The sequence below is a fragment of the Pinus tabuliformis genome, chromosome 8 (assembly GCF_031772625.1).
Source record: "Pinus tabuliformis cultivar Carrire ecotype Pingquan chromosome 8, CPIR1, whole genome shotgun sequence".
Classification (NCBI taxonomy): Eukaryota; Viridiplantae; Streptophyta; class Pinopsida; order Pinales; family Pinaceae; genus Pinus; species Pinus tabuliformis.
In genome coordinates, this window is record NC_142294.1 from 1,326,643,406 (window position 1) to 1,326,668,361 (window position 24,956).

General features: G+C 39.0%; 4 protein-coding genes across 5 annotated transcripts in view; 2 read left to right on the forward strand and 2 right to left on the reverse strand.

The window, feature by feature from the left end:
- LOC149240363 (FRIGIDA-like protein 3) overlaps nucleotides 1–14,038 on the forward strand; it is a 59,299-nt gene extending 45,261 nt beyond the window's left edge. Inside the window, exon 3 of the mRNA XM_089370152.1 lies at nucleotides 13,640–14,038. Within this exon, the coding sequence (XP_089226278.1) occupies nucleotides 13,640–14,038 (399 nt within the window). The remainder of the gene's footprint in view (nucleotides 1–13,639) is intronic.
- Nucleotides 14,039–14,487: 449 nt separating this feature from the next.
- LOC149240364 (FRIGIDA-like protein 4a) lies at nucleotides 14,488–15,636 on the forward strand. The gene is made up of 4 exons (XM_089370153.1): nucleotides 14,488–14,596; nucleotides 14,693–14,781; nucleotides 14,869–14,940; nucleotides 15,058–15,636. Exons 1-4 carry the CDS (start codon nucleotides 14,488–14,490, stop codon nucleotides 15,634–15,636), a joined length of 849 nt encoding a protein of 282 aa, XP_089226279.1.
- A 2,075-nt stretch (nucleotides 15,637–17,711) lies between these two features.
- LOC149240365 (uncharacterized) lies at nucleotides 17,712–22,753 on the reverse strand. Of its 2 annotated transcripts, none has more exons than XM_089373685.1 (4): nucleotides 22,371–22,753; nucleotides 21,634–21,988; nucleotides 21,235–21,334; nucleotides 17,712–17,974 (listed from the first exon to the last, which is right to left on the reverse strand). In XM_089373685.1, exons 2-4 carry the CDS (start codon nucleotides 21,944–21,946, stop codon nucleotides 17,863–17,865), a joined length of 525 nt encoding a protein of 174 aa, XP_089229811.1. In that variant the 5' UTR covers nucleotides 21,947–21,988; nucleotides 22,371–22,753; the 3' UTR covers nucleotides 17,712–17,862. The 2 variants fall into 2 exon arrangements, with proteins under 2 accessions (XP_089229811.1, XP_089229812.1); XM_089373686.1 differs by lacking the exon at nucleotides 17,712–17,974 and adding an exon at nucleotides 21,030–21,147.
- A 171-nt stretch (nucleotides 22,754–22,924) lies between these two features.
- Nucleotides 22,925–23,633, reverse strand: LOC149240366 (uncharacterized). Its single transcript, XM_089367284.1, has 2 exons — nucleotides 23,450–23,633; nucleotides 22,925–23,276 (listed from the first exon to the last, which is right to left on the reverse strand). The coding sequence occupies exons 1-2, from the start codon at nucleotides 23,518–23,520 to the stop codon at nucleotides 23,060–23,062; spliced, it is 288 nt and encodes a 95-aa protein (XP_089223410.1). The 5' UTR covers nucleotides 23,521–23,633; the 3' UTR covers nucleotides 22,925–23,059.
- Nucleotides 23,634–24,956: the final 1,323 nt, after the last annotated feature.

Consider the following 24,956-nt stretch of genomic DNA (forward strand, 5'->3'; position numbering starts at 1 on the left):
AACAGCAACCTACAATCCATAGACATGATCCATATGTCTAAAAATAGACTTGCGCCAAAAATAGCCTGTGGGCCCACTTAGTGAAGGCGACTCTTTTCACTAAGCTCCATCATCTTGTTGCAATCTCAACAAGCATTTCTTGTTGCACACTTTTCAACACTCCCTCTCAACAAGAAAGGCTTCCTCTCAAACCTGATCTTGTAACTCTGGAATGTTCTCCATGCAACACATCTGGCCGGTCCACTTGCTCTGTCATCAAAGTCTCTGACTGCTATTGCCTCTGTCGACTGAAACTCTGCATCTCTGTGCTCTTCAGTATTTGACTGCTCTAGCCTCTGTCACTTTGATATCTGACTGCATCCGTGCTGCTGCTGGTTCTATCTCCCAGCATTGCATCCGCACTGCACCTCCCAACTGACCTCCCTGTTGGGATAGAAACACCCTCTGATGCTGAAGCTCTACCTGCTGCTGACAAGTGCTCCCTCTCTGACATCTGCGCTACTGCAACATCTCCATGCATCTCGCACCATTGCACACCTCTCTGTGCCACCTAACACTGTGCAAAACACTTGTGCCTCTCGCATTGCTACAGCCTGCTAGCTATGCGCTGTCCTGGGATTCCCTGCACTGTCGCTCTCTCTACCGCTCCATCCGCATCTGTCTCTACCCAATCAGTCAGTTCCTGCTACTACACATCTAGGGCTCCCGTAGCAAGGTCTCATCCAAGAGGTTGGGTACCTCAAGGATCCTGCCCCTCCTCCTTGGGACAATCAATCCACATCACCCCAACTCCTACCTGGAGGTATGTCTGCATGCGATCCTTCAACCCACCTGGCTTGAAGTTTCCCCCTACTGGAGGTCTCTGGATGAGTAGATGTCTCTACTCGATCTCCTCTTAGCTTCCCCTGTTGTGGCTCCTCCACAATCTCTTGAAGCTGTTGCACCAATCGTGGCTCCTCCACAATCCTCTGAGACTTCTTCTGGCTCTGCATGTTGAGAGGTAATATACGCTCCCTCTCAACCACCAAGTCTCCATCAGTTGCCTCGCTGCTCAAGGCTTTGCATGCATCTTGAACCGCAAGAGCATACAGGTTCTTGACCCGTGAACCAATCTGCTTCACCTGTCTAGTGATGATGTGTCTAAGGAAAACCTTTCCCTTACTGAAGACTACATCAAAGCCTCTATCTTCCAGCATCGTGATCGACACCAAGTTTCTCTTCAGTCCTGGTACATACTTGACATTGGTCAATGTAAGGCGAGCTCCATGCTCCCTCTGAAAAATAACAGTGCCTACACCTGAGACATTATACTTCTCATCATTACCCATCCCTATGAGTATCTGGAGATCTTTCTCCTCCAAAGTACTGAACAAACTTTTGTCACCGGTCATGTGGAAAGAAGCTCCAATGTCAAGAAACCAACCACTTCCCACCATGGATGAAACCATGCATGCGAAGAGTGTGAAGTCCAACTCAAACTGTGAAGCAAGTGAGGCTGCCTCACCTTCAGATCCTTCCCTGGATCCCTTCTTGGACTTCTTCTTTGGGCAATTAGTAGCATAATGACCCAACTCATGACAACGAAAGCATCTCACCTTTGCCTTGTCAACCTTCTTCCCATCATTGGAAGAACTGGATTCAGAAAGAGAAACCTTCCCCTTCCCCTTCTTCGCCTTACTCGCTAAGGCACAGTTCTCCTCATCCTGCATGGATGAAGAACTGTCTCTGGTGCTCCGTCTAATCTCCTCCTGCATCAAATCCGACCATGGTCGTCCCAATTTGGTAGTTTCTCCCTTCCATTCACCGAGTCCTGGTAGCTATGCCAACTCTTAGGAAGGTCAAGGAGTGCTAGACTCACCATCCTCATCCGACAATCACCCCCACACTTCCTAGCTCATCCCGACATTGGGTGAACTTTGTGAGATACTGGGGCATACTGTCTCCATTCTCACACTAAATGTTTTTGAGTTTTATCTCTTGCTTTGGAATTAAATTCGAATTCCACCAGCTCAAAAACTCAACCGCTTCTGATCTAGAATTCGTGAGAACAAAGTATTTCTTGTACAAAGATCGACTGTATGGGCATTCACCGGATATCTCACCTTCCAAAAGAAGGATGAATCTAGAGACTACCTGGCCCGATCACAAACTCTGCCTGAAGAAATAAAATGTAAACACTTTCTGAATAATAGATCCGATGATCAATCCTCACTTGATATCCTGTAAAAATCTCTTCTACAAATCAAGCAGCTCTGATACCATGTAGAAATTTTGAATAATTTAACACATATTCACAGAGATTATCCTAATCATACAATTAAAAGCGGAACATGTATAATACATAATCTCCTCTATGTTGATCATCAATTTACAGAAGCAGAAACATTCATAGGCGCACATAGAAGCATCAATCAAACTCATTAACACAGCATGTATCCCGGGGAAAGCATCTCGCTAAAAACCCCAACTATCTGTATATTATATTGATTGAATCATGTAACATTACAAAGCATAATACTTCTCACAAGTATCTCCACCTCTGTTACACACAATACAGCTCAGATCTGATCTCCAAATCTCTTCCACTGCTTGCCTGCCTCCACTGCTCAATACCTGCTCAAGAATTGATGAGAATGGCTCACCAAACTCGTTTGTCACCTGCAAAATAGTCACTCACACTTTTTTGGACATGAGCACAAGCTATAATGTGGGCAAATACGTGAGCAAACTCATTGGCATACTCAATCCCTTTATTGTGCAATATCTGGTGCACAACTATAGTCACAACTGATAGCAATCTGATTCTCTAACACCTGTCCCTGCTGAACTGAACATGCACTGACATGAAACTGAGTTAAATGATGTATTCATTAGTTGTATTATGAGTTAATAACTTGTGAATTAATTAATAACTAATTCACCCAACTCATCTCTAGTCTATTTGCCAGTTAGACTAAATACAACCAGTTTAACAAAGCTAAACTGAACACAACTCCATCAACTCCACCAAACTCAACTGATTGAGTTCTAACTGAAGTCATGCATGAAAATATTAGTCATCCCATAGGTAACCACGTATTTCCCTCTAGGATCTGCATGTACCACATCCGTAGCTCATCCTGAAGTGCTCCAAAAGAATAAGATTAAGTTTATAGTCCAAATATTATTGTGAGATAATAATATTTGACTTTTCTATTTTTGACTTTGATCACTCACACTGTGATCACTCACACTTTCATCAAAAATAGAATTCCATCTATTTTTCCAAACTTGACCAATCATCCATAAACAGCAACCTGCAATCCATAGACATGATCCATATGTCTAAAAATAGACTTGCGCCAAAAATAGCCTGCGGGCCCACTTAGTGAAGGCGACTCTTTTCACTAAGCTCCATCATCTTGTTGCAATCTCAACAAGAATTTCTTGTTGCACACTTTTCAACACTAAGTAAAATCCTATTTTACTTAGGAAAATTAACAATATCACCTAAATAACCCCTTTTTCCACTTAAAGCCTAAGTTTAAATGTATACTCGAAATGTTTTAACTTAGTGCTTTCATTTCATTTATCATATTAACCTCTTACTTACATTATATAACTCCCAAAAAGTTCACCCGATCCTGTATTATTAAATATATTGAAAAAACCCCAAATTGTTAAATATCCCACCCCCAGTTGAATACAACCATAATCAACGTTTAAAAGAGGATTAATGAGTTAATCCGTAACTCATTAAGAACCTCGACTTTTCGCTTTATTGCACGGGATTAACTAACCCTCTAGGTTAATTAATAACCTTCATAACCATTCGCAGTTGACCCGATATGATTAATTAGGGGTTAATTACATTGGGCCCGCATACATAAAGCCCCACCGTACCTTGCTCCCGTCCACCGTTCGATCCCGTCCCCATCATCCGACGGTCGACGTTGATATCGCCCCCCTGGTGACCGCACTTTAACGCGCGATCACCAGGCAGTTTTCAAAACTGTACCCCGCCACGCATCAGGCAATCAATGGAATCGCGGTCCCACGGCCGAAAACTGCCCACCTCCAAAAGAAGTGCGAGCACATACCGCTTACTGCCCTCCATAAAACAACAAAATGTCATTTCCTCGCATACTTCACCCACCCGATAAATCCAATAAACCCCCGCCAACCTAGATTTTGCAAATAAAACCAATGTAATGTCATTTTCACTGTTATGTGCTGCAACTATTTTCCCATGCAAATCGATGTCCTAGTCAGTTGCCAAAACTATCCAAACGCCACCTGATCAAGATACTTGCAGCAACTCAGCCTGGGACCAGTTATCCAACCAGCCATTATACTGTTCACTTCCCCATTATAGGCATTTATCCAATTTCCACTGGAACCCTATAAGTTTTGATTTTATACTGAAGATTCCACAAGAAAGAGCTAAATTCAGTACAAGTCCAAACTTTGTTTCACTACATAGGTTCCAAAACCTGATGTTTTCACTATTTTTCACAGAAAACCCGAATTCCATTCCTGAATCCACAAGAACCAGAGATGGAAACTCCTATAGCCCTGAATGTTGTACCGATGAACGCCCCTCACAAAGATTTAGATTATCTACCTCTGGCCGATAAATATTTTCAGATAAAGGACTTATCTGGTGATGAAAACCACCTTAAGATCTTTTGCTCAGCCAAAGAGAGTTATCTTAATGCATTTGACATCTTAGGACTGTGGGAACCCAACCTTCCCATGTATTTCCTCCCTTCAATCCATGTGTTCCCAGATATAATCCATCAATGCTATGCCAATTATGACCCTAATCAAAGAGCAGTCATGTTCCCATGTCAAGAATTCCTTTTTCCCATAACTGCTTAGTCCATCAATGAAATGCTGCAATTCCACTCCAATCATGCTCTTACTCCCCTTTCCATGGGATACTTACTTGAAAAATCTCCCCAATTGTCTCAAACAGAACTGGTTCGCATCTGTCAGATGTTCATGGACCCTAAACATCAGCCCAAAGGCCCACCTCCTTATCTGCAGGCTTTCTTTACAGATACAGGAAAAATTATTTTTGATATGATAGCCTCAATCATGGGATTCAACTCCGAAGAGTATGTTGATGAGATAACCTTAGTATTATTGTCAATTTTTACTCCAGGACAGTCGCCTGCTGTTAAATATGATTATGCCTCCTATATTGCCAACAAAGTTCATGACCAATTCCTAAGACTGGACAATGAAGGAGTTTTCAAATACACTACTTTCATCTATCATCTTATGTTGTATTATCAGTCAAAACACTTTCCTTTTCCTATCAAGAAACTTGACACCAGAGGCAATCCAAGGTCTGTCATTTTTTGGAGTCTTATTTTCCATAATACCATTGAGTCCCCTTACACCTACAATGAGTTCATTGACCTATTTGTCCATCCAGCAACCACTTTATTGACATGAGTTTCTCCTCCTAGGATAAATGGTGATATGAAGAAAATCCTCCAGCTCTCCAAGCAGTACAGGATAGGTGACTAGTACCTATATAAGAATCACACAGAAATCAGGATTTATGGGTGTGAACTCTGCCCTTTTAAGCTGCCAAAGTATGTTCCAATGAGATTCTTTTCATTGGAATATTTTAGGCAAATGATAAATGCAGACTTAGTCCATTTTTGTAATGCCAAGAAGAAAGCTCAGCTTAGAATAAAGAACCAGCTAGGCCCTTTTGTCTGCAACACTAGGGAAGCATGGAAAGAAGTAGAAATTTTTTTAGAAGAGCATCTTAAGTTACAAAAGAGTTTTGAATGGAAACCATATGATCCTAACAAGTTTATACGCGACAGAAGAATGAAGAATAGGTTGTCCCCATATATTCACCATAGGATTCCAAAAATTGAACAATATGCAAATATGGATGAATGGAGGGAAGGTACCCTAGTTGAGCATGATAGTGAACAAGTCAATTTTGAGAAAGTTATGAGAGATCTTGAGAAAACACTTGACTTGGATTCTTTTGGGTAGGTACCATTTAAGTTATCTCAAAGGTCGGGAGTTGGTGCCTCTAGTGCTGGAACCTCTCAGCAACCTTCACAGGAAACAAGCATACCAGCTACAGGGTCATCCAAGGGCAAGGAATTAGAGACAAGATTTCAACACACTGAACAGCCTACAATGTCCAAGAAGCCTGAAACCTCCATAGAACAAGCTCAAATATAGACTCCTCCCACTCAAATCAATATAGGGGAGCCTCCAGTTCTGCAAACTCCTCTAAATGAGGAAATAATAAAAAAGAGAGACAGGGAAAAAACTACCCCTGCCAGTGAACCATTAGTACATCCTGGAATAAAGAGATAGAGATTAAATCCCCTTTTAGAGGAGGAATTTGCAGAAGAAAATACAGATAGTCAGAGGGAAGAAAGAGTGGAAAGCCAACACTCTTTCCCAACAGGAGGACATCCACTAGCTCTCAAAGGAAAGATCTAGAAAGGCAGAAAAGCATAGAGATATCTTCTTCCAAGCCACCAGCGACTGATGCCTCAGACATCAAGAAAACATTCACATAAATAAAAGGCAGGAATGATCCATTGAGGCTGCAGATTTATAACCAATATTTGAAGATGGCTCCTACAAATCAATAGAAATTGATTTCAGCCTATGACATCAAAGAAGGCAAGATGATAATGAGCTATTTCAAGCCCAATGTGCAGCAGCCTAGATCAACAACAGATTATATCACAACAAATTTTGAAGTTATGGCAAAGGATATTCATCCTTTGGATCAAATTGAGTTGCATAAGAAAACAAGGGAAATGATTTACTCAACCTTGACTGGCAAGGCAATGATGGCCCACAGGTTACAAAATTCTTTGGACAATACTACTGCTCAACTACACTTGGAAAATGCCTCCTCTCAGGCCAAAGATAACAAAATAAAGTCTTTGGAAGAAATAATTATTGGATTGGGACATGATCCCAAAGATGTGAAAGGTGTAGAAGCACTAATCAAAAAGAAAGATGAAGATATTTCTGCCCTAAGGAAACAACTAAAGCTGCCTCCTTCAAGGCATCCACAAACTGATGAGGTTATAAAGCAAAAATCTGAAGAAGAGCTAATGGATTTACTCTTAAAGCTCAATGAATGATTGAATGATACGGAACAAGCACTTGAAAAGGCATTGAAGGAGAAGCAGGGAGAGTCGAACTCCTAGCTTCCCAATATAATACCAGTAGTATCAACAGCAGTACCATCAACTCTTGGAGCAGCATTAGCACCAAATATTCCAGCAGTCACAACAAAGGCAGTTAAAGGTACAAAAACAATAGGAACAATAGGGGTAGCACAGGGCAGTGCTACTAATTTGAGCACAGAGGAGCTAGTCAAATCAATGGAAGACCTGAAACTACAAGTTTCAGAACTAAATAAGGTAAAAGAGAAATATGCCAAAATAGAACGAAGCTATGATCTCTCAAAGATAAGTGTTGCAGAAAAAACAAGAGAGATTAAAGGATTAGAAAACAAAGTGAAATCATTAGAAAAGGATCTTACTTTTGACAAGCCCCTGGCAGAAATTAAGAAAATTCTTTGGGCCAACATCACTCAATCCATAAATGATGCTTGGCCATCAATTCAGATAATTTTTGAACAAATTGATTTAGTGAAACTAGCTCAGGAAGAAATTCAGAAGACAACTGCAGAACTAGGAATATGCCTGTTGAAGCCAATAATATCATACATTTCTTAAATACCAGGAATAAGTACCAGCTTGAAGAGTTGGGCATTCAATATAGAATAGGGACAATTTTGGATATTAAAAGGGTTTTTACTAAAAGAACTCTGATGCAGAACTTAGAAAGAAGGTGCCATGACATGTAGGAAGAAATTAATGCCTTCATGAAGAGATTTAGTGTTTTGCAGAGTAAAGGTTTGACAAGTCCTCTAGTTATTCATGATAAACTAATGACTCATAAGGACTATGTGGAGAAGTTGTATCAGTATGCAGGCAACCAAGCAAGTTCATCAACAAGTGCCTCAGGAACAAAGGCATTGCCTACAGGTAGAGTTCTCTATGACAATCTGGAGAACTTGTTCTATGTTGAGCATGAGATAAAGCACTTGTTCCCAATCCAGCCTACCTTTTTCAGATATACAGAAACTGATCAGACTCTAAGAAAGATTCAGAAACACAGATTGCCAGAGTCGAAATGATGGGAAGATATGTTGGAAATTTTGTAAATTTATCCTTGGTAAAATGTAAATTTTGGTTATTTAATGTAGTAAGTAATGAACAAAGATGAAAAAAGATCAAACAGGTCAAAGTGTATCAGAACAGGTAAAGAGTATCAGTCAAAATAGAGCAGCCAACACAAAGTTACTAAGAAGACAACAGCAAGCCAAATCATAGGGCCTGCCTCCAGCACAGTCAACGAGAATAGGAACAACACAACTTCAGTTTACCTTTTCTCCTATCTTCGAGACTGGTTGTCTCTATTTTTCTGTAACATATTCATAGTCATCCTAGAAATATATCTCACTCTGTTATGAGATATTTTTTGTAATTTTTTTTTTATAAATACCCCCTCGATTGGAGTATTGAGTGTGGATTCTTAGACATTGATGTAATATTGTTTATTTTGGAATAAAGTGCTGATTAAACCAACTTTTGTATGGCTTGCTGGATAAAGAATTGAAGCAAAGAACTTTTCACAGATTTATTGAATCAAACACCGGATCAATAAGTCCTCTATACCTTATGTTTTAAATTTTTCCTTGTTTATTATATCATCTATGTTTCACATCTGAATGATAAACGAAAAAGAATAATTCAGAATATGCTTGATTGCACTCTGTTTTTAGTCGTTATTGTTCTCCATGTTTTCTTCTGAATTAGGATAAACAATGAAATCTTAATTGCTCCTGTTTTCTAATTCATTCATTTTGATTATTTATTAAAGAATACTTAATTTCTATTTAGTAGTAATCATTCAAGTTCCCTCTTTAAATATGCTGAAGGATTCTTAACTTCCCTTTACCGATTTTGAGCCCATTCCATCTATCCCAAGTTGTTATTTGTTCCCTGTTTGACCATCTTTACCTATGAAACCATCCTTTGTTAAGAAACTAAATCCAGTTAAGCCATCTTCATTGAATCTATTAGCCCAATAGACTAAACTACTCAGTCCTACCCCTCTACTATTGAATCTCACCACCCAAACTCAAACAAAACTCCTAAACTTCACAACTAGCCTAATATCTTTCAAAACCAAGCTAAATCATAAAGAGAGAGCCCTCTCTGGGTACAGATTGGCTAGATTTTGTACCTTAAAGTTGGTTTATGGTTGCCTCAGACCCCTTTCCTCTTCCAACAACTTCAATGAAAATATGAGTGATAACAGGTTTCAAGATTAGACCTAACTCTATTGTAGGAGTTTTTTATATTTAAGTTACTGAGGCCATAAATATTGGGCGAGAATCCATTTAGCTCGCTGAGTCATCTGTCTGAGAGATTGTCATGCAGGGTCTTGAAAGGATGAGAAGACAATAGCAGTGGAGGACCAAAATAAGCCTTGCACATCAGCTGATCTAGCAAAGAGGATAAAACACATTTTTATGGGCTTTCACAACTATCAATTTTTTGGGTTGAGGGCATTAGCTTTTTGGTTTCTGTAGGATTCATAATAGTTCATCTAGATCAAGACCATAATAATCACGTTGGGACATAGTCTCATTGGAGGGAAGAGAGGGTCTGTACTCTGAACTGCAAACAACTCACCTGTTGGAAGGGTCAAACAACTAAGTGCTCAGAGATTTGGAAGAGGCCATTTTCATAGGAGTAGCAAAGAAAACATGTCATCCAGTCAACCCGGTAGTATTAAGAGGTCAAATTCATTAACAGAGAGACCATGCAATGGTATTGTAGGCCAAGGAGTTGTAGCAACAACTTTGTGAAAGTGGTCACAAAGATATTTGATCTAAGGCCTATGCGAGAAGCACCCACAGTTATACAATTACAGATCAAGATTGGAGAGCAGCGATAAAGCCATATGTACAATGGGTATGTGACTAGCGAAGGAAAAAGAGGGCCCACCCTTCGATTTTCAGACCGAGAGGCCATATTCTAAGTTGGCTCTTAGTGTTGGCATCCTCTTTGTTGAGGAATGGCTGAAGAAGTCTAATTGAAAAACATATCAAGAAAATCACTTATAGTATGAATGCTTGGGAAGCAGCCATGGATCAAATCTAACTATTTCACGCCACCCTGAGTCTTGCTAATAAGAACACAGAGAGTTAAAGAAATCCTGTTAGGAGTATTGTGGATCATAGTATAAGGGCCGTGTAGGGGTCACTAGGGTCGAGTGGCCTCAAGAGCTAGGTGTACAAGTTTTTTAAGCTAGTGGAAGGCATCGTATCACTTGCAGCAGAGATCCATGGAGGGGTCGTCAAGGCCAAGAAGCTTCATAATCAACGTGGAATATTTTCTAGGCTATAAAGGGATTCACACCATTGTAGCAAAGATCAAGGCCAGAAGGCCTCTTCAAACGACATATGGGGGAGCCAAATAATTATTGGAATGTTGGCATTAGTTTATTATTGTAGGTGTACTTGGTGAGAAATCCATGTGTATTGCAGCGGGATCAATAGAAGGACTGTGAATCCATACTCCTTAATGCATGAGATCTTACATTAAGACTTTAGAACAATTATCCATCTGCTTGTCGTGAAGAAACAATCACCCTTAACATTAAAAGACAGGCAAGCAGGCACTTGGATGCTTTTCTCATATTCATACTTTGCCTGACCTGAGTAGTGATAGATTGCCTTTAGATGACCACTCTGTTTCATGCCTCATCCCACTATAAATAAGCTATTCATTATCGGGGGTTACTTGAGTCTCAGTCAGATTTGGAACGTGGCTCCAAATCATCAGCAAATTCTAGTTGATATGTTGTTTGGTGCAGCTATGAGTTAGCTCAATTGTTGCAGTTTAACAGAGTAATTAATTAAGTATTTGATTAAGCCGAGCACTATACATACAACCAGATTCCACTATATAAAATTAGAAAGTTTGTGAAGCCTCAAGACAGTCGCAGAGATGGTCCAAGGGTGTAAGGCACCAACATAGATATCGTGGAAAAAAACAAAAAACAAAAAAAGCCAAAGAGATGGAAGGCTAAGTATTTAAATACATTGATTCCAAGTCATAATGTCATAACTTTACTTTTGGAAACACCTCAGGAATCAACATAGACACATCATCTAGTCCTTTGGGCTGAAATAATTCAGTGGATAAAAAATGGCAACAACTTCTAGATCAAAAGAAAGAGTAGAACAACATGCCTTTCTCTCGGAAGATCCATGCTATCCTTCTGTTAGCCACCTATACCAATAGGTTTCATATTTCATGATTGGCAATGAAAAGTTCCAAATATGCTCTGCTTTGATGATGCAAAGATCACATATTTCCAAAGAAATACAAGGTGTGTAAATAGCTTGATGTGTCCCAATTTTGATGGGTGGTCCAAAAGCCTAATCTGGATCATGCCAAGGTTTAAATTTGCAGTTGTAGAATAGAGTAAGAAGTCTGTCCAAACTGTTTAATCTTGGCAGACAAGTAGCTTAGGTAGAGAAAGTAAGGCTCCCAACTGCTTAATCTGGGACCTTGGAAGAAATAAGAGTAGAAGTAGATAGAAAAACAAAAGGAAAAAAGCCAAAGAAAAGAAAAGGCAAATAAGGGTCTGCAAGCCTAAGTGCACCCTCCAAGAAGAAACAAAATATGCTAGGCAAGTAGATGGGTAGGCAGTTGGGGTTGCAGACAAGGTCATTTCTTATGAGTTGCATGTGTGTTAACCTTGTTCACAAAGCAAAATCAGTAAATTGAGAAGGTGTTCTTCTTCATCAGGTTGCAGCAAAGCAAAGAAGCATGTCTAATCTCCCCTCTTCCCCTTTTCTCATTTCATTACTAACACTCCCTCATCAGTTGAGATTCATGGAAGAAATTGTGGTTTTATGTTGGTTCTTATTCTTTTAGAAGCCACATTTCCTGTGTAAAAATTCTTTTCATTTTGATCCACTCCCTAAACTAAGTGAGTTTCAAACAAATTTAGTGGTATCTCCCCTTATCCACCCTTTTCATCCATATTAACTCTAACTCTATTATGTAATTCCCCTATGTTACCTTTCCCTTACTATTATTAACACCATGGTGTATAAACCCCAAACATGGTATAACTAGCATTTGCACCAAATGTTGCAAAGGAAACGCCGTAAGGCATAAACTGAGGAACAATTCCGACATGGGAATGGGAAAATGTACATAAGATGCAGATATGTAGCATAAATGAGATTCTAAAGATGTATAAATTGAAGCTTATTTAGGGTGCTTAAGTCTATATTTTTTTTTAATTATTGAATTAATATTGCATATAAATCTCATAAAATTCAACCAACTTATAATTGAGGGCTCTGAGCTCTAAGTTTGTCTTTGGGTCATTAACATGGTAATGCACTGTCTCAACCACTAAACCACATAACAACAAACAAAAGACTACAAAATGTTACGATCATTACTATAGTAAACCCAATGACTCTACACACAATAATTTATTCTTTACTCGAAGAGAATATTGCTTAACCATATCCACAAAAAGATTGCAAGGTGGAAAGCATTATGCAGAACAGAATCTCTGTTATTATAACTTGTAAGTTGTAGCATTGTTCCAACCAATAAAACTATTTTCACATTATGGAAGATCAAATGGAAATAAGTTTTGAAGAATTCAATAAAAAACGTCCAAGATCATTGGATCACATGATTAATGGTACCCTGTCCTATGAATCTAATATTTTTATGCACTTACAATTAAGGGAGAAAACAAGGTCCAAACAATGTATACCACAGGGACCAATAAATAGTATATTTGCTAATCCTTGCTAGGATCAGAAAAAACAACATTACTTCTCCTTAAATCCTTCACAATCAAATTATACAATTGTTGTACAACACAAGGCCCATGCTGTTGTCAATAGTTCTGATTGAGAATGCGACCAGATTCCTTCAATCTCATACAGTGATTAATGCACCAATTATACAATTGTTGTACAACACAAGACTCATGTTGTTGTCAATCAAGCAATAGTTCTGATTGAGAATGCGCCAGATTCCTTCAATCTCATATAGTGATTAATGCACCAAACACAGATGTACTAGTTGCAATGACTTTTATATCATTTTGCTGATGTTGTCATGTCAAAATCAATGTGATACAATTAAGTCACCTTTAAGAAGAACCTCATTGCAATTTCTATACAAGGATGTCTGTCTTATCATTACTCATTCTAATTTCACCTCTTTTATTGTTAGACTTCACGAATTAGCCTCCAAATGCTTGCTTCATCCACAGACCAGTGAATTACCTTTTATAAATATTTTGTTTGAGCATTGGAACTCAATAACATTTACAAAATTATAAAAAGTTTATCTCCAATCAATTTCTTTTCTTTTCTTTTTCTTTTTCTGATTTCCACTTATTATTGTTATATAAATATCTAAACTCATTTTATAATACTTTAAAAATAGAAATTTTCAGATATTATAATCCCTAAATCCTTTCTTCCCATTCTTAATGACTTTTGCAATTGGAAATAGGGCTTTGCAATTAGGTTCCCTCTGCATTAAACTCTGCAACTGACCCACCACGGTTAGTGTTGGAGTCCTTGGAGGGGTTTTATTCTCTTGAACAAAAGTCAAGTGACAAGAAAGAGTTTGGGCTCCCAGCTCTACGTCGGGCCTGTACATTATTACTGGAATCTCTTGTACCTGTTTTGGCAGATCCTATTTTGGGTGTTGAACATCCAGCTCTGCCCTTAAATATAAAGGAGCAAGGCAAAAGTATTGCACATGAATGGAAGTCGAAGATAAACCTTGAAGGAGATGTTGCCAATGGCAATTCGTTGGAGGCCCAGGCCTTCCTGCAACTTCTAGCTACTTTTGGAATTGCGTCAGAGTTTGATAAAGATGACTTATGCAAGCTTGTTCTTGCATTTGCACGGTGCAGGTAGACACCTGAACTCTGTCGTTCCCTTGGACTTGAATCAAAAATGCCAGGTTGGTTGGCTGGTGTTCTGTAATGTTAGCCTCAGTGGCTAGGCTGGAAAAATTTCCATCCATTTTGGTAGATAGGTTTTTTGTTGTTTTTCTGGCATTCATGGCTAGCTTGGTTTTTTTGAGGGACTGGTGGATTTTATCAGTATACTTGGTTGTGGCTGATTGAGTTGAAGATAAATTTTGGTAATCCTGGCTGTAGTAAACCTTCCCAACATTTTTTGTTTAGTCCAGTGAACGGGTTTCTAAGTTGACGGGGTTGGTAGTCTTTTCTTTAGATCTCAGCATTTCATATGCAAGGCAGATACTGAGTGGCCTCTACTAGGTAGACATCATTTTATGAGGTAGAAAGTTGTATGTAAGTTATTTTGTTGATATTAATAAAGGCACCCGAAGATGATCAGCTATGGTAAAGTGTCATAAGGCCTTTCATGAGTGGGGAACTGTTTACTTACGAAAATGGTCTCAAGCTGGCATAGCTGTTATCTTTATTGACAAATCCGTTGAAGTTGTCTGTATTGTTTTTTCTTTCACAGTAAACTGTCTTCTGGTATTTCAAATGTTTGTGACATATTCAGATTAACTGAAAATTTTGTGACAATTTCATGCAGATGTTGTAGAAACCCTGGTCAATAGTGGAAAACAAATTGAGGCAGTCAACTTTGATCATGCATTTGGGCTGACAGAGAAGTTTGCACCTGTTCCTTTGTTGAAAACAAATTGAGGCAGTCAACTTTGCTCATGCATTTGGCTGACAGAGAAGTTTGCACCTGTTCCTTTGTTGAAGGAATATCTGAAAGATGCTAAGAAAGCTTCTCAGGCAAGTTTAAAAAGCGGGAATAACTCTATTGTTGCACAAGTACGATTGTATTACTGTTATACAAAATGTCTTGTTATGTGATGATCATTTTGGCTTAGTATTGTTGGTTATATCGGAAGTTCCTTTTTTGACCGATATTTTTATTTGCTGCTACAGAATGAAATAAATACAAAAGAGCTTTTTGCTTACAGAGCTGTTATAAAGTGCATTGAGGAGCACAAACTTGAATCGCAGTTCTCACCAGATCCTCCTCAAAAGCATGTAGCTCAGCTAGAGAAAGCTAAGGTTGACAGAAAAAGGTCTGCAGGTGCTGTTAAGTCTCAACCTAAGCGTCCTCGTGCTAATGGAGGAAATGCTGGTGTATATATGCCTCCGTTAAGTGCAGATGAAAGAACTCCGACTCTTTATGCTTCTTCCAATGGTGCAGACAAAAGCTTTTATAGGTCTTTGGATAGAGTACAATATTCTGGTGCAGCTCCAGGTGTTACATCCTACAACCTACAGGGCCAAAATGCATATGACAGATCAAACCAAGGATTATATGGAGCAGGCTATGGTGTTGGAAATAGGACTCCAGTCTCGCTCTCAAGGCCATATATGTATCCATCAGATAACATGGGGCCTTCGTTGTTGGGTTCCGATTCTTACAATTCCTCTACTAATTACAGCAACCATCACTTTGGCAGTAGACTGCCTGCCCCTCCTCCAGCTTATCAGTCTTCTTTTATACATTAGGTAGGTACGGTGCTTATCTTACCGTGGTCAAGCAAGTTCTGATCTTATCAAGCCCCATAAAACCTTTTCTATTGGATGTGGCTGGTAGTAAGCACTTAGCTTTGAAGAGGTTTTTTGACTTTGTTTCTGTAAATCTAAAAGATTGGCAAAGTTCATTTGGCAGCTTTTCACAATTGTCAGTGGTGTTTTCTTCTATTAAGGAATCTTCTATTAAGGAATTTTATTTTTGTATGGTATTGAGTGCTTCATCACTTTCCCAGGTTACTATATATTGTAGTGTTTACAGTTCAAAGATGATTCTATGCATAATTTTGGTATTTTTTTATTTGTTTGACAAATCAGAGAGGATCAATCTGTCTCTTTGTGGAAGATTAAAATTTGGTGAATAATATATCATTTGTGATCTTGTTCGGAGCTCATAACACAAGACTTTCAATTGCATTGTATGCCGAGGGCTGGTCTTGTGCTGAATATGATTTAATTGTCCACTTGCACGTTACCTCATTGGTACCTGTTTACTCTACGCCTATGAAGCGAATAAGCCACTTTATTTGGGGAAACTAAAGCTTTCAATTCAAATCTTGCAATCCAGATTTCAGCTAGGATAGTGATTCTTAGGAAAGCTATATACTCTCTTGATATTGGAGCGAAAGCAGATATGCTGGCTCTTAGGCATATGTTTTCGGGTATACAATGGTTAATTTCAGCCACCGTGAGGATGTATGCAGACCATTTGAATTTATGCTTCAACAAAATGGTCACATCCATTTACATAAATGAGTATGTATGCACACTGTTTGAACTTACACGTCAACCAAATAAATGCGAAAATCGATTTATGGAAACAAATCGATGCACATATTGGTTTTGTATTGCTTGAATTGTTATTGTAAATTGGGAAATGAATTATTTTATGTGGAAGATTAATTTGACTGGAGAAATAGCAAAACAAATTGCGTGTATGAATTATTAAATTCTGTTTTCGAAGTGTTTTGCGGAGTTCAGTGGATTTTCTGTCATGCAAATCCATTTGGTATGGGTTGTGTGAGTGCCTGTGTAGTTACATTCTTCATTTACTTTCTATATATTTGGCAGCTGGAAAATATATTTTGAAGCAAAATGAATTGGCTTGAGCTTGCTAGTTAATATGAATATTTCAGCCATATTAAACGCGTTAGAAGTGAGGAACGCGTTTTAGTCAAGCTATTTGGCATGCTTAAAAGAAACCAACAATGGCGACTGACCTCATTTTCAGTTGATTTGAAAATTAGTTGACTGGTAATGCTAGCTAAATATAGTTTCTCATTAATGGAGTGTTCTACCAAAAAAATCGTCCTCATTATTTTGTTGTCGCGTACTGAATTAATGATGGAATTGAATGGAACCGTTTTGATGGCTGTTAAATGAACCTTTTCTTGTATTCATTCTACTGCATTACCCCGTGTTCGTATAAATTTCTCAGCCTAGATTTTTGGAGAAATTCCTGAAACAAGTTTGTTTCTGTTTGCTTTGTCGGTGTTAAGTTTTTGCTGATTAACTCTAGTTTTGCCTAAGGTACAATGTATGCTCATTATGTTGATTGTGAACTTTAAAATGGTACCATAATGGGTTCAATGGCGGTGTAAAAACCCTTGTGAAGCACACGCTTAAACGAAGCAATTTGCCTTTGTTTGAGGTTGTGCACAAAGTGTTTGACGAAATACCTATACTATAATTTGGGCTAAGGCACTGCAATGCATCAAATATCGCTTTTCCCGTTTGAAATCACCACTGTACACAACATAATTTTGTGTTGCATCTGCCGCGCATACATTTCTATAATACCCAATCCCAGATGGGTAAACAATTACCTATTTTCACAAAAGAAAAAACAGGCTGTCTTTCATTATAATAAGAAAAAATAGTTACAATATTCACCCTTCTAAAATCCAAAATGACACAGTACTACAACTGCTTCTCTATGCATAGAGCTCTAATCTGCTTAAGGCTGGGCTTACATGATAAATTGGGGTTTACATTAGCAAAATCTCAATTTTGATAAAAGAAAGACAGAATTACAAAACCTCTCAACTCAATAAAAAACCCGATGAACATCTTTCCTTGTTTATTTCAGCGATGATGATACTCTGTCTCTGCTTTAGAAGGGCAGACAGACAATGCAGTGTATACCATTATATTTGAAACATCCAGAGCTACAAATGGATCCATTAACAAAATAATTGTAGCTTATTTCGCCAGCATGATAGATCTGCCACGTTTCGATAGTAGATCAGCCACCATATTCTGCTCTCTGTAAATGTGGGAGAATGTGATGTGCTTGAAGGACTTCGCCAGATCTCTAATATAGCACATCCAATGGGTAAACAATCACTTACTCTTTCCCAATGGAAGTATATCGTTTTAGAAATGAGTTAGACTTCAAATATTGGCTTAATGAATTCTCATGGTTTTATCCTTTCATTCCGCCATGCAAGAATAAAATTCCTGATTATCCACAGTTTCTAGTTCAGTCTGTCGACGTTTCAAACCCCAACGGGGGTCCATCATCATCTTTCATCTTTCATTCATTTCATTTCTATCTTTCTGAATTGTCCTGATGATGGACCCCCGTTGGGGTTTGAAACGTCGACAGACTGAACTAGAAACTGTGGATAATCCGGAACATGAAACTACAAAAAACTTCCACAGAGGCTTGAAAACCAAAATAAAATTCCTGTAAACTTCTTGGCATGGGGCTGTTTCTTGCATGTGAAAATGCACTGTTTATTGAAAATACAACTGGAATACATTAATGGAAGTAACGAGACCAATGGGAATTTTTAAAGAGATGATACAATACAAAAATCATGGGTGAAAATGCAATTGCCTTTACATCTACTTGTTCACATTGCTGTACAAAATGTAAATAGTTCAAATTTGACGATACACAGGGAATGGATTAGTTACTCTTTTCCTATAAAAGTAGAAGCTTTGTTTTTGAAATATTGGCTTAAAGAATTCTCATTATTTTATTCTTTGATTCCGCCCTGCAAAAAAACTCTTTCCTGTAAATTTCTTGCGACAATAGGCAATTTCTTGTGTGTGATAATAGACTGTTTCTTGTAGATCCTGCTGTGTTGCAGTAATTGAGTATCAAGACCGAAGGAAAATTTTGAAAAGATAGTACAATATAGAATGGTGAAAATGCAATTGCCTTTCAATGGATTTGTTTATATATTGCTTTGCAAAATAGGAATGGTTCAATATGTGACTTATAGGTAGATGGTTTAATGGTTTAATGGATGAATCTAACTTAGGTTAGGATTCAGAACAATAGAGAGAAGTAAATATAATAATTAAGCAACAAATATTCAAACTATGTGTACCATGATTTATCTTAGAAAATCTTAATTGCAGAAAAACCAGTCAATAATAGATCTATTATTGTCTTTGGCTAAAACACAGCCATGCTGGGAAACACTCTGAGCTTTCACCGCTCAACCATAACTCACTATAATGAAGAATCCTCTAGCCTTTTAATGACTTCAACTACATATAATACCATGAGCTTATTACCATGGGTCAGCGATACCTATACCCAAAATCCACAACCGTTAACACAATCTCAATTCCATTCCATCACATAATCAAGTTTATCTAAGAACATATAACTCTTGGAACTAATGTTGGTTCAACCGATAATAAGTTTATCTAACAACATAACTCTGGGAACTAATGTTGGTTCAACCGATAATTTTACTGAACCCTTGGAAATGTCACTTTTAAGTGTTTTTCAAACACATGAAAATGTAATTATATTACAACATTTCTCATGCTCAACGGTAGAAGTGCATCTAAACTTGATGAATGAAAACTGTGATAGATATAAGGAAAATAGAAAGTTACTACCAGGTATGTGGATGCAGGTAAGGAACCAGAAACCATGACAGAGTTGAGTATGACATACAAAACAAGATCTATAGACATAACGAATTATTCAGACAATCTGAATATAACATATAATAGATGACACATATAATAGATGCATATAATTTCTAGATGGAAATGAAGAGAGAATATAAAAAGGATGAAAATTCTTCCAGCGCTCGAAACAACACTACCCAAATGTACCTACAACATCACTACCTATTGTTGTTTCTCAACCCATCGAGAATAGATTCACTAATGGATTCCCACAGTCTGAAATAGAATCCAAGGCATCAAAAGGTAAACCTAGGATACCCACTTATTCAAGACATGTTCTCTAGAGACTGTCACTTTGCATTTAAGTAATTTCATTCATCCTCTTATGCAGATCTCAACAAGTTTCCTTCAACCGATCATCTTGGGTACCTGCTTGAGGTACTGGAGAATAACGAAGATGAGCCTAAGCGGGACAATGATGATCAAGAAAAGTAGAGACCATCATCCACAGTCTGCAGTTTTGTAAAATAAAGAACATGACAAAGATTTACTTAGAAAACAAGCTGTCAATAATGGATTCCTGGAAGTAGTTGAATAGAAGCTACTTTGTTTTGTTTTGGTGATTATTATAAAAAGGTAATGATCAGTGAGTTTCTTTCCTTGCAACAGCTATGGACATAACCTTCCAGAGAGTCCATTTTCAAATCTTAATGGATCCAATGGTATTAAAACAATATTATATACTACAGAGTAAACAATGGGGAACATGCCCACTATTTCCAAAGTTTTAACACAAGCATCATCAAAATCTGCTATCGATAAGGAACTTACTTGTTCTATATGCCTGGGTACTTAGAATATTCGTTTTTTTTACATTGTTATTTCAATGATTTATCTGTATTCTAACAACAGACAACAAAATCTGAAACTTCTACCCATAAATCTATGTGCAGATGCCGTTGTGGAGCCGAAGCAATTAGCATGTAGCCACTTATTTTGTTTCAAATGTGTGCCAAAGGTGAGATAAACCAAGCACTCATTTGCATTATTAAATCCATATATTTTTGAAAGAACATATATAACTGATTCAGGCTGCCATTTCTGTGAATTCTGTTGGTGCAGGTAATTAAATTGTCTGAGGAGTGCCCTATCTGTGTGCAACACAAGGGCAACCAGGATTTTAAACTTTTTGCAATGAGAGATTTACAATTTGATTATTACCCTTGGGAAAGAGAGCCAGTCCCACACCAAATGTGTCGTAGTTATACAAAATATACATCATGATACTCAGCTTGGTCCATTTCTCAGATGGCACCGGGTCTAAAATATAAAACAATTTGAAAATGGTGCAAATGCAATCCTTTGTACCTATATGAAGATACAGATAATGTACACAGTGCCCCGAGATACATCAAGGATTTTATTAGTATACTTGGTTGTGGCATCTGTCACCTTTAATACCCTTCTAAGGCCCTATTACCGATTATAGTATGGTGCCCATTCTCAAGCTGTCAAATGAATGAAATAGTAAAAACCTACTGGTTGAAATTGTTCCATGCTTGCAGGCTGACTATTTTGTCAGTCTACTCTTCATTCTTAGCACTTGTGCTGATGCATAACAGATTTCACTCAGATAGGAATCCAAAGTTCACAAACAATTTCTCGTGGCTCTCAATTAAGAGTGGAGATACTCACAGGGAACAGTAATCCGGGAGCCTATAAACATGGCGCTGAAGCATTATACTCAATAAGCACTCTGTTTCGTCTGGGAAGCAATCGTACAGGAGAAGGCGCCCTGGAAATATTATGAACACTATCAATTTCATCAAAATTATAACTAAATGAAATTCACCAAAATTCTAACGTGAGGGAAAAGATAGGATTTGATAATTTTATTAATCTGAAACCAATGAACATAAAAGCAGGTAAATCGGACTTTAAAAGCACATCAGTATAAAAACAAGTAGGATGCCAAAGCAGATCCTATACCTAGGCTATCAAACCCAAAAAAACTAAATAAGTATGTAGAAGAAAGAGGCACAAAAATGTGGCATCAAAACAAATGTATTCTAGACACAGATGAACAGAACTTACCGCAACCAATAACAGCCGCAAGCTGAAGGGTAGGTGTTGGAGCATACAGGAAGGGGGAAATAAAATGGAAGACAGTTTGTAAACGAATAGTTGAATGGTGGATAAAGATCAAATCCATCAGACATGCCAGCACGTATTCACGCATGGAACAATCCTCATGATAGAGTGCCGTCTCAAATATAGGTAGAAGCCTGAAAAAAATGAGTCTGGAATTGAAGCAGCAGGAGCATGCCAATTTAAGTGCCAACAACCTGGTCTCTGAATCTTTAGATTGCAATCCATTTCCAAGATAAATTGCTAGTCTAGACTTCATCAAAGCTTCCTCCTCCTCCTTTGCCTCTTTCTCCAGCACATACTAAAAATCACCAAAATGAAATAACCATTAACTTCTGAACATAAACGTTAAACGCTAAACCCTAAACCCCCATTTTTAATAATAAATCCTAAACGTTAACACTCGGCTACCTTCGAATTATAAAATCTAAAACCTGCACTCTAGAACGGAGCCGTTTGTTGTTGACGTTCTCAAGTCTAAACCCTAGACTCCTAAGTCAGATATGCAGTTTAAAATACATCATTTATACTCTAAACACAATGTTAATGGATCCTTAAAACCGAAATCATGAACCCCAACTTATCGTTGCAGTTTAAATTCTAAGATATGAATCACCAACCTGGTAGATCTCTACTGAACTTTAAAATTCAATCCTGAACCTTAAATGAGGTAAATTAAATACCTATAAAAGACGATCTTGATCGAAAATGGAGCTGCAAATCTTCTCCTCCACAACATAAAGCATCTTCTCATTCGAGGATTTGCCAAACCCTAATTCGAACATTGCTTAGGGCATGAAAACTGAAATCTACAATGCATTTGGCGTAATCCACCAAACTCTGGGCCTCGACAACGGAATTGGCGTTAAGGGCTCGGCGGAGCAGCTGAGAGCAAAGTTGTTTGCGGGTACTGAATGGCAAAACAAAACCCTCAGATTTGAGGGAATCCAAAATTCCGCTCAGGGCCCGCAGATGGCCCGCAGATCTTTGCACTCGGACAAAAAATTTAATAATAAAACAGTATGTCAAATTCAAAGATCCATGTCATCCCAACCTCATAACTTAAAAGCATCCATCTGGTAATCTAGCGTAAACTGGATCTGTGGCAATCTGGCGTAAAATGGATCTGTGACGGTGCAGGCGAAGAAGCAATAACAATTATTCATTTGCTTAAAATAATAATACTGGAGAACAACTTCGGATCAGAAATATAATATATATATTTTAGCTTATCTGGAAACCGTGTACAGTCACATGAACGGTGAGGAACAACGCAAGAAATCTCAGAAGATGTCCCTTGCCCCATCCTACATCCGCTCTGTCTTCGGCAAGGGAATCCCTGATGTTAATACTAAACTATTCTTCTATTTTCTTATTTTCTGGAGGAGAGTAGCTTCTGCCTCAGCTCTGCAGTGTCGGTCTCACCGAAGTGATCCTCCAGAATCCAGTTCCCCGTGGCCGGATCCCTCATCCAGAACACCGTTCCCTTGTTATTTCCTCCACCTCTGCCTGCCTTGCTAACCTCTGGAAATTCCCGCCCCGCCGCACCACTCGATCTCATCGCTACGGCCGCCGCTGCCGTGTATTGCCTGCAAAACACAAAGAACAAACAACATCTAAGGCTCATTTTTCTGTGGCGGTGTAGAATACAAAACCCTAGTGCTACTGGCCCTAATTTCACCCAACAAAATTTCAATGGAAAAATAATGCAATATAGACTTCATTTTGGTTACTCCCGGAAAGAATATGGAAAAGTGCATACCGAGCATGAGAAATTCTGATGTCAGAGAGCAGAGAAGATAATGTGCTCGCAGATAGAAACCGCCTCGCCATGATGAAAACGGGACACAAGACAATGAATCTCTGAAGAAAATGGAGAGACAAAACAGAAAGTGTAGGCAGTGGGAAATGCCAAGGAAATCGAAACTCAGGGAAGCCATCACTACTGTCTGTGAAGGGTTTCGAGCGGGTAATCTCTCCAGCATGAGATAAACAGGGAGTTCAACCAGCGCTGTTTAAAATTCCAACTGATCCAACGACACAATCTCTTTTAATCGTCTAACACATCAGATCAATGGTCGAAAATAGGACACGGTGGCATATAAGGGAGTTCTTCCTAGAGGGAAACGCCTTACGGCGTAAATATCCCTCCCCTTGGCACTATAGCTGAATAAGTTAGTTAGGGAGACTTTGGTCCAACAGGGACTAGGGTCAACCCTGTAATGGGATTGTTTCAACCTCTGGTTGGAGTGATAACCTCCTCCTAAGCCCTCACCTTCCCTCTGCTCAGAAAGGCCATACAAACCCCTTTTACCCCTTGCTAAACCCACTCTTAACCTCTTTTTCCTTACACAAACCCTTGAAAAACCTAAAAACCCCGAAAAAACACAGAAAACCCTTAACTCTAATGTTCTCCGCCCAAAAGTATTTAATTGAATATTTTAATAGACCAGCGGGACCCCCCAACCTGCACGATCCGTCGGAGGACCCGCCAGCCGTCCGATCTCCGCCGCCCAGATCTAATGGTGGGCGGTCATTTTCGCTCCCCGACCTGCCGACCTTTAGCGTCCGGGGAAAGTGGTTTTTTCCGCCCCGTACAAGGGACGCGTGGCAGGTGGTGGGGTTGTTCGGAGCCCCCCTCCCCGATACCGCCTTCGCCCAAAGGTGGTGTGGGGAACCCGCTTACCACCATCCCGTACCGCCTCCCCCTTGCATCATGCTTGTGTCATCCTGACGTAGTGCCCTTCCCCGCCCCCGCGCTGTGTGGCCCGCCACCGTGCCCTGCCCCCTTGTCCACCCGCCACCGTGCCCTGCCACCCTGGCGTACACCTCAGCAGCCACGTCACCTCCGTACCCGGGCCCGCTATGACATCATGCTGACGTCATCGGTGGAAAGGCGCCAATTACCCTATTTTTCTGAATTTTATCGTTAAAGTCATGTTTTGGGCAGTTTTATGTCATTTTCGCGTACAAGAGGAGATAGCTGTTGCAGCTGGCAAAGCGCCTCCAGACCTCCAAATTCAAATTGCAACCGCTCAAATTCATCACTTCAACCTTCAGAGTTCGGCCCGCAAGCTGTCTTAGCGTTCTATCCAGGTATTCACCGTAATTCCTCTATTTGGCCCATGCATACCAATTCTCTATAAATTGCCATTAAAATACCTGTTGAATTCCATATAAGCTCTGCACCTACTACCTAAAGTGAACCAAGGTAACCTGCATTGCCCCAGCTCCATAATTCGACATCGAAACAGTCAATTTGCGGGTAA

What these genes read in the sequence shown, in the direction of transcription:
- LOC149240364 (XM_089370153.1), top strand. Translation starts at nt 14,488, where the DNA reads ATGGTAAAGTGTCATAAGGCCTTTCATGAGTGGGGAACTGTTTACTTA. An exon ending in TGACAGAGAAGTTTGCACCT is followed by an intron (nt 14,782 to 14,868) that starts GTTCCTTTGTTG and finishes CCTTTGTTGAAG; the next exon opens with GAATATCTGAAAGATGCTAA. An exon ending in ATAACTCTATTGTTGCACAA is followed by an intron (nt 14,941 to 15,057) that starts GTACGATTGTAT and finishes TTGCTGCTACAG; the next exon opens with AATGAAATAAATACAAAAGA.
- LOC149240365 (XM_089373685.1), bottom strand. Translation starts at nt 21,946, where the DNA reads ATGAAGTCTAGACTAGCAATTTATCTTGGAAATGGATTGCAATCTAAA. An exon ending in TGCGGCTGTTATTGGTTGCG is followed by an intron (nt 21,335 to 21,633) that starts GTAAGTTCTGTT and finishes TAATATTTCCAG; the next exon opens with GGCGCCTTCTCCTGTACGAT. An exon ending in CTCCCGGATTACTGTTCCCT is followed by an intron (nt 17,975 to 21,234) that starts GTGAGTATCTCC and finishes GTGCTATATTAG; the next exon opens with AGATCTGGCGAAGTCCTTCA.
- LOC149240366 (XM_089367284.1), bottom strand. Translation starts at nt 23,520, where the DNA reads ATGGCGAGGCGGTTTCTATCTGCGAGCACATTATCTTCTCTGCTCTCT. An exon ending in ATCAGAATTTCTCATGCTCG is followed by an intron (nt 23,277 to 23,449) that starts GTATGCACTTTT and finishes TGTGTTTTGCAG; the next exon opens with GCAATACACGGCAGCGGCGG.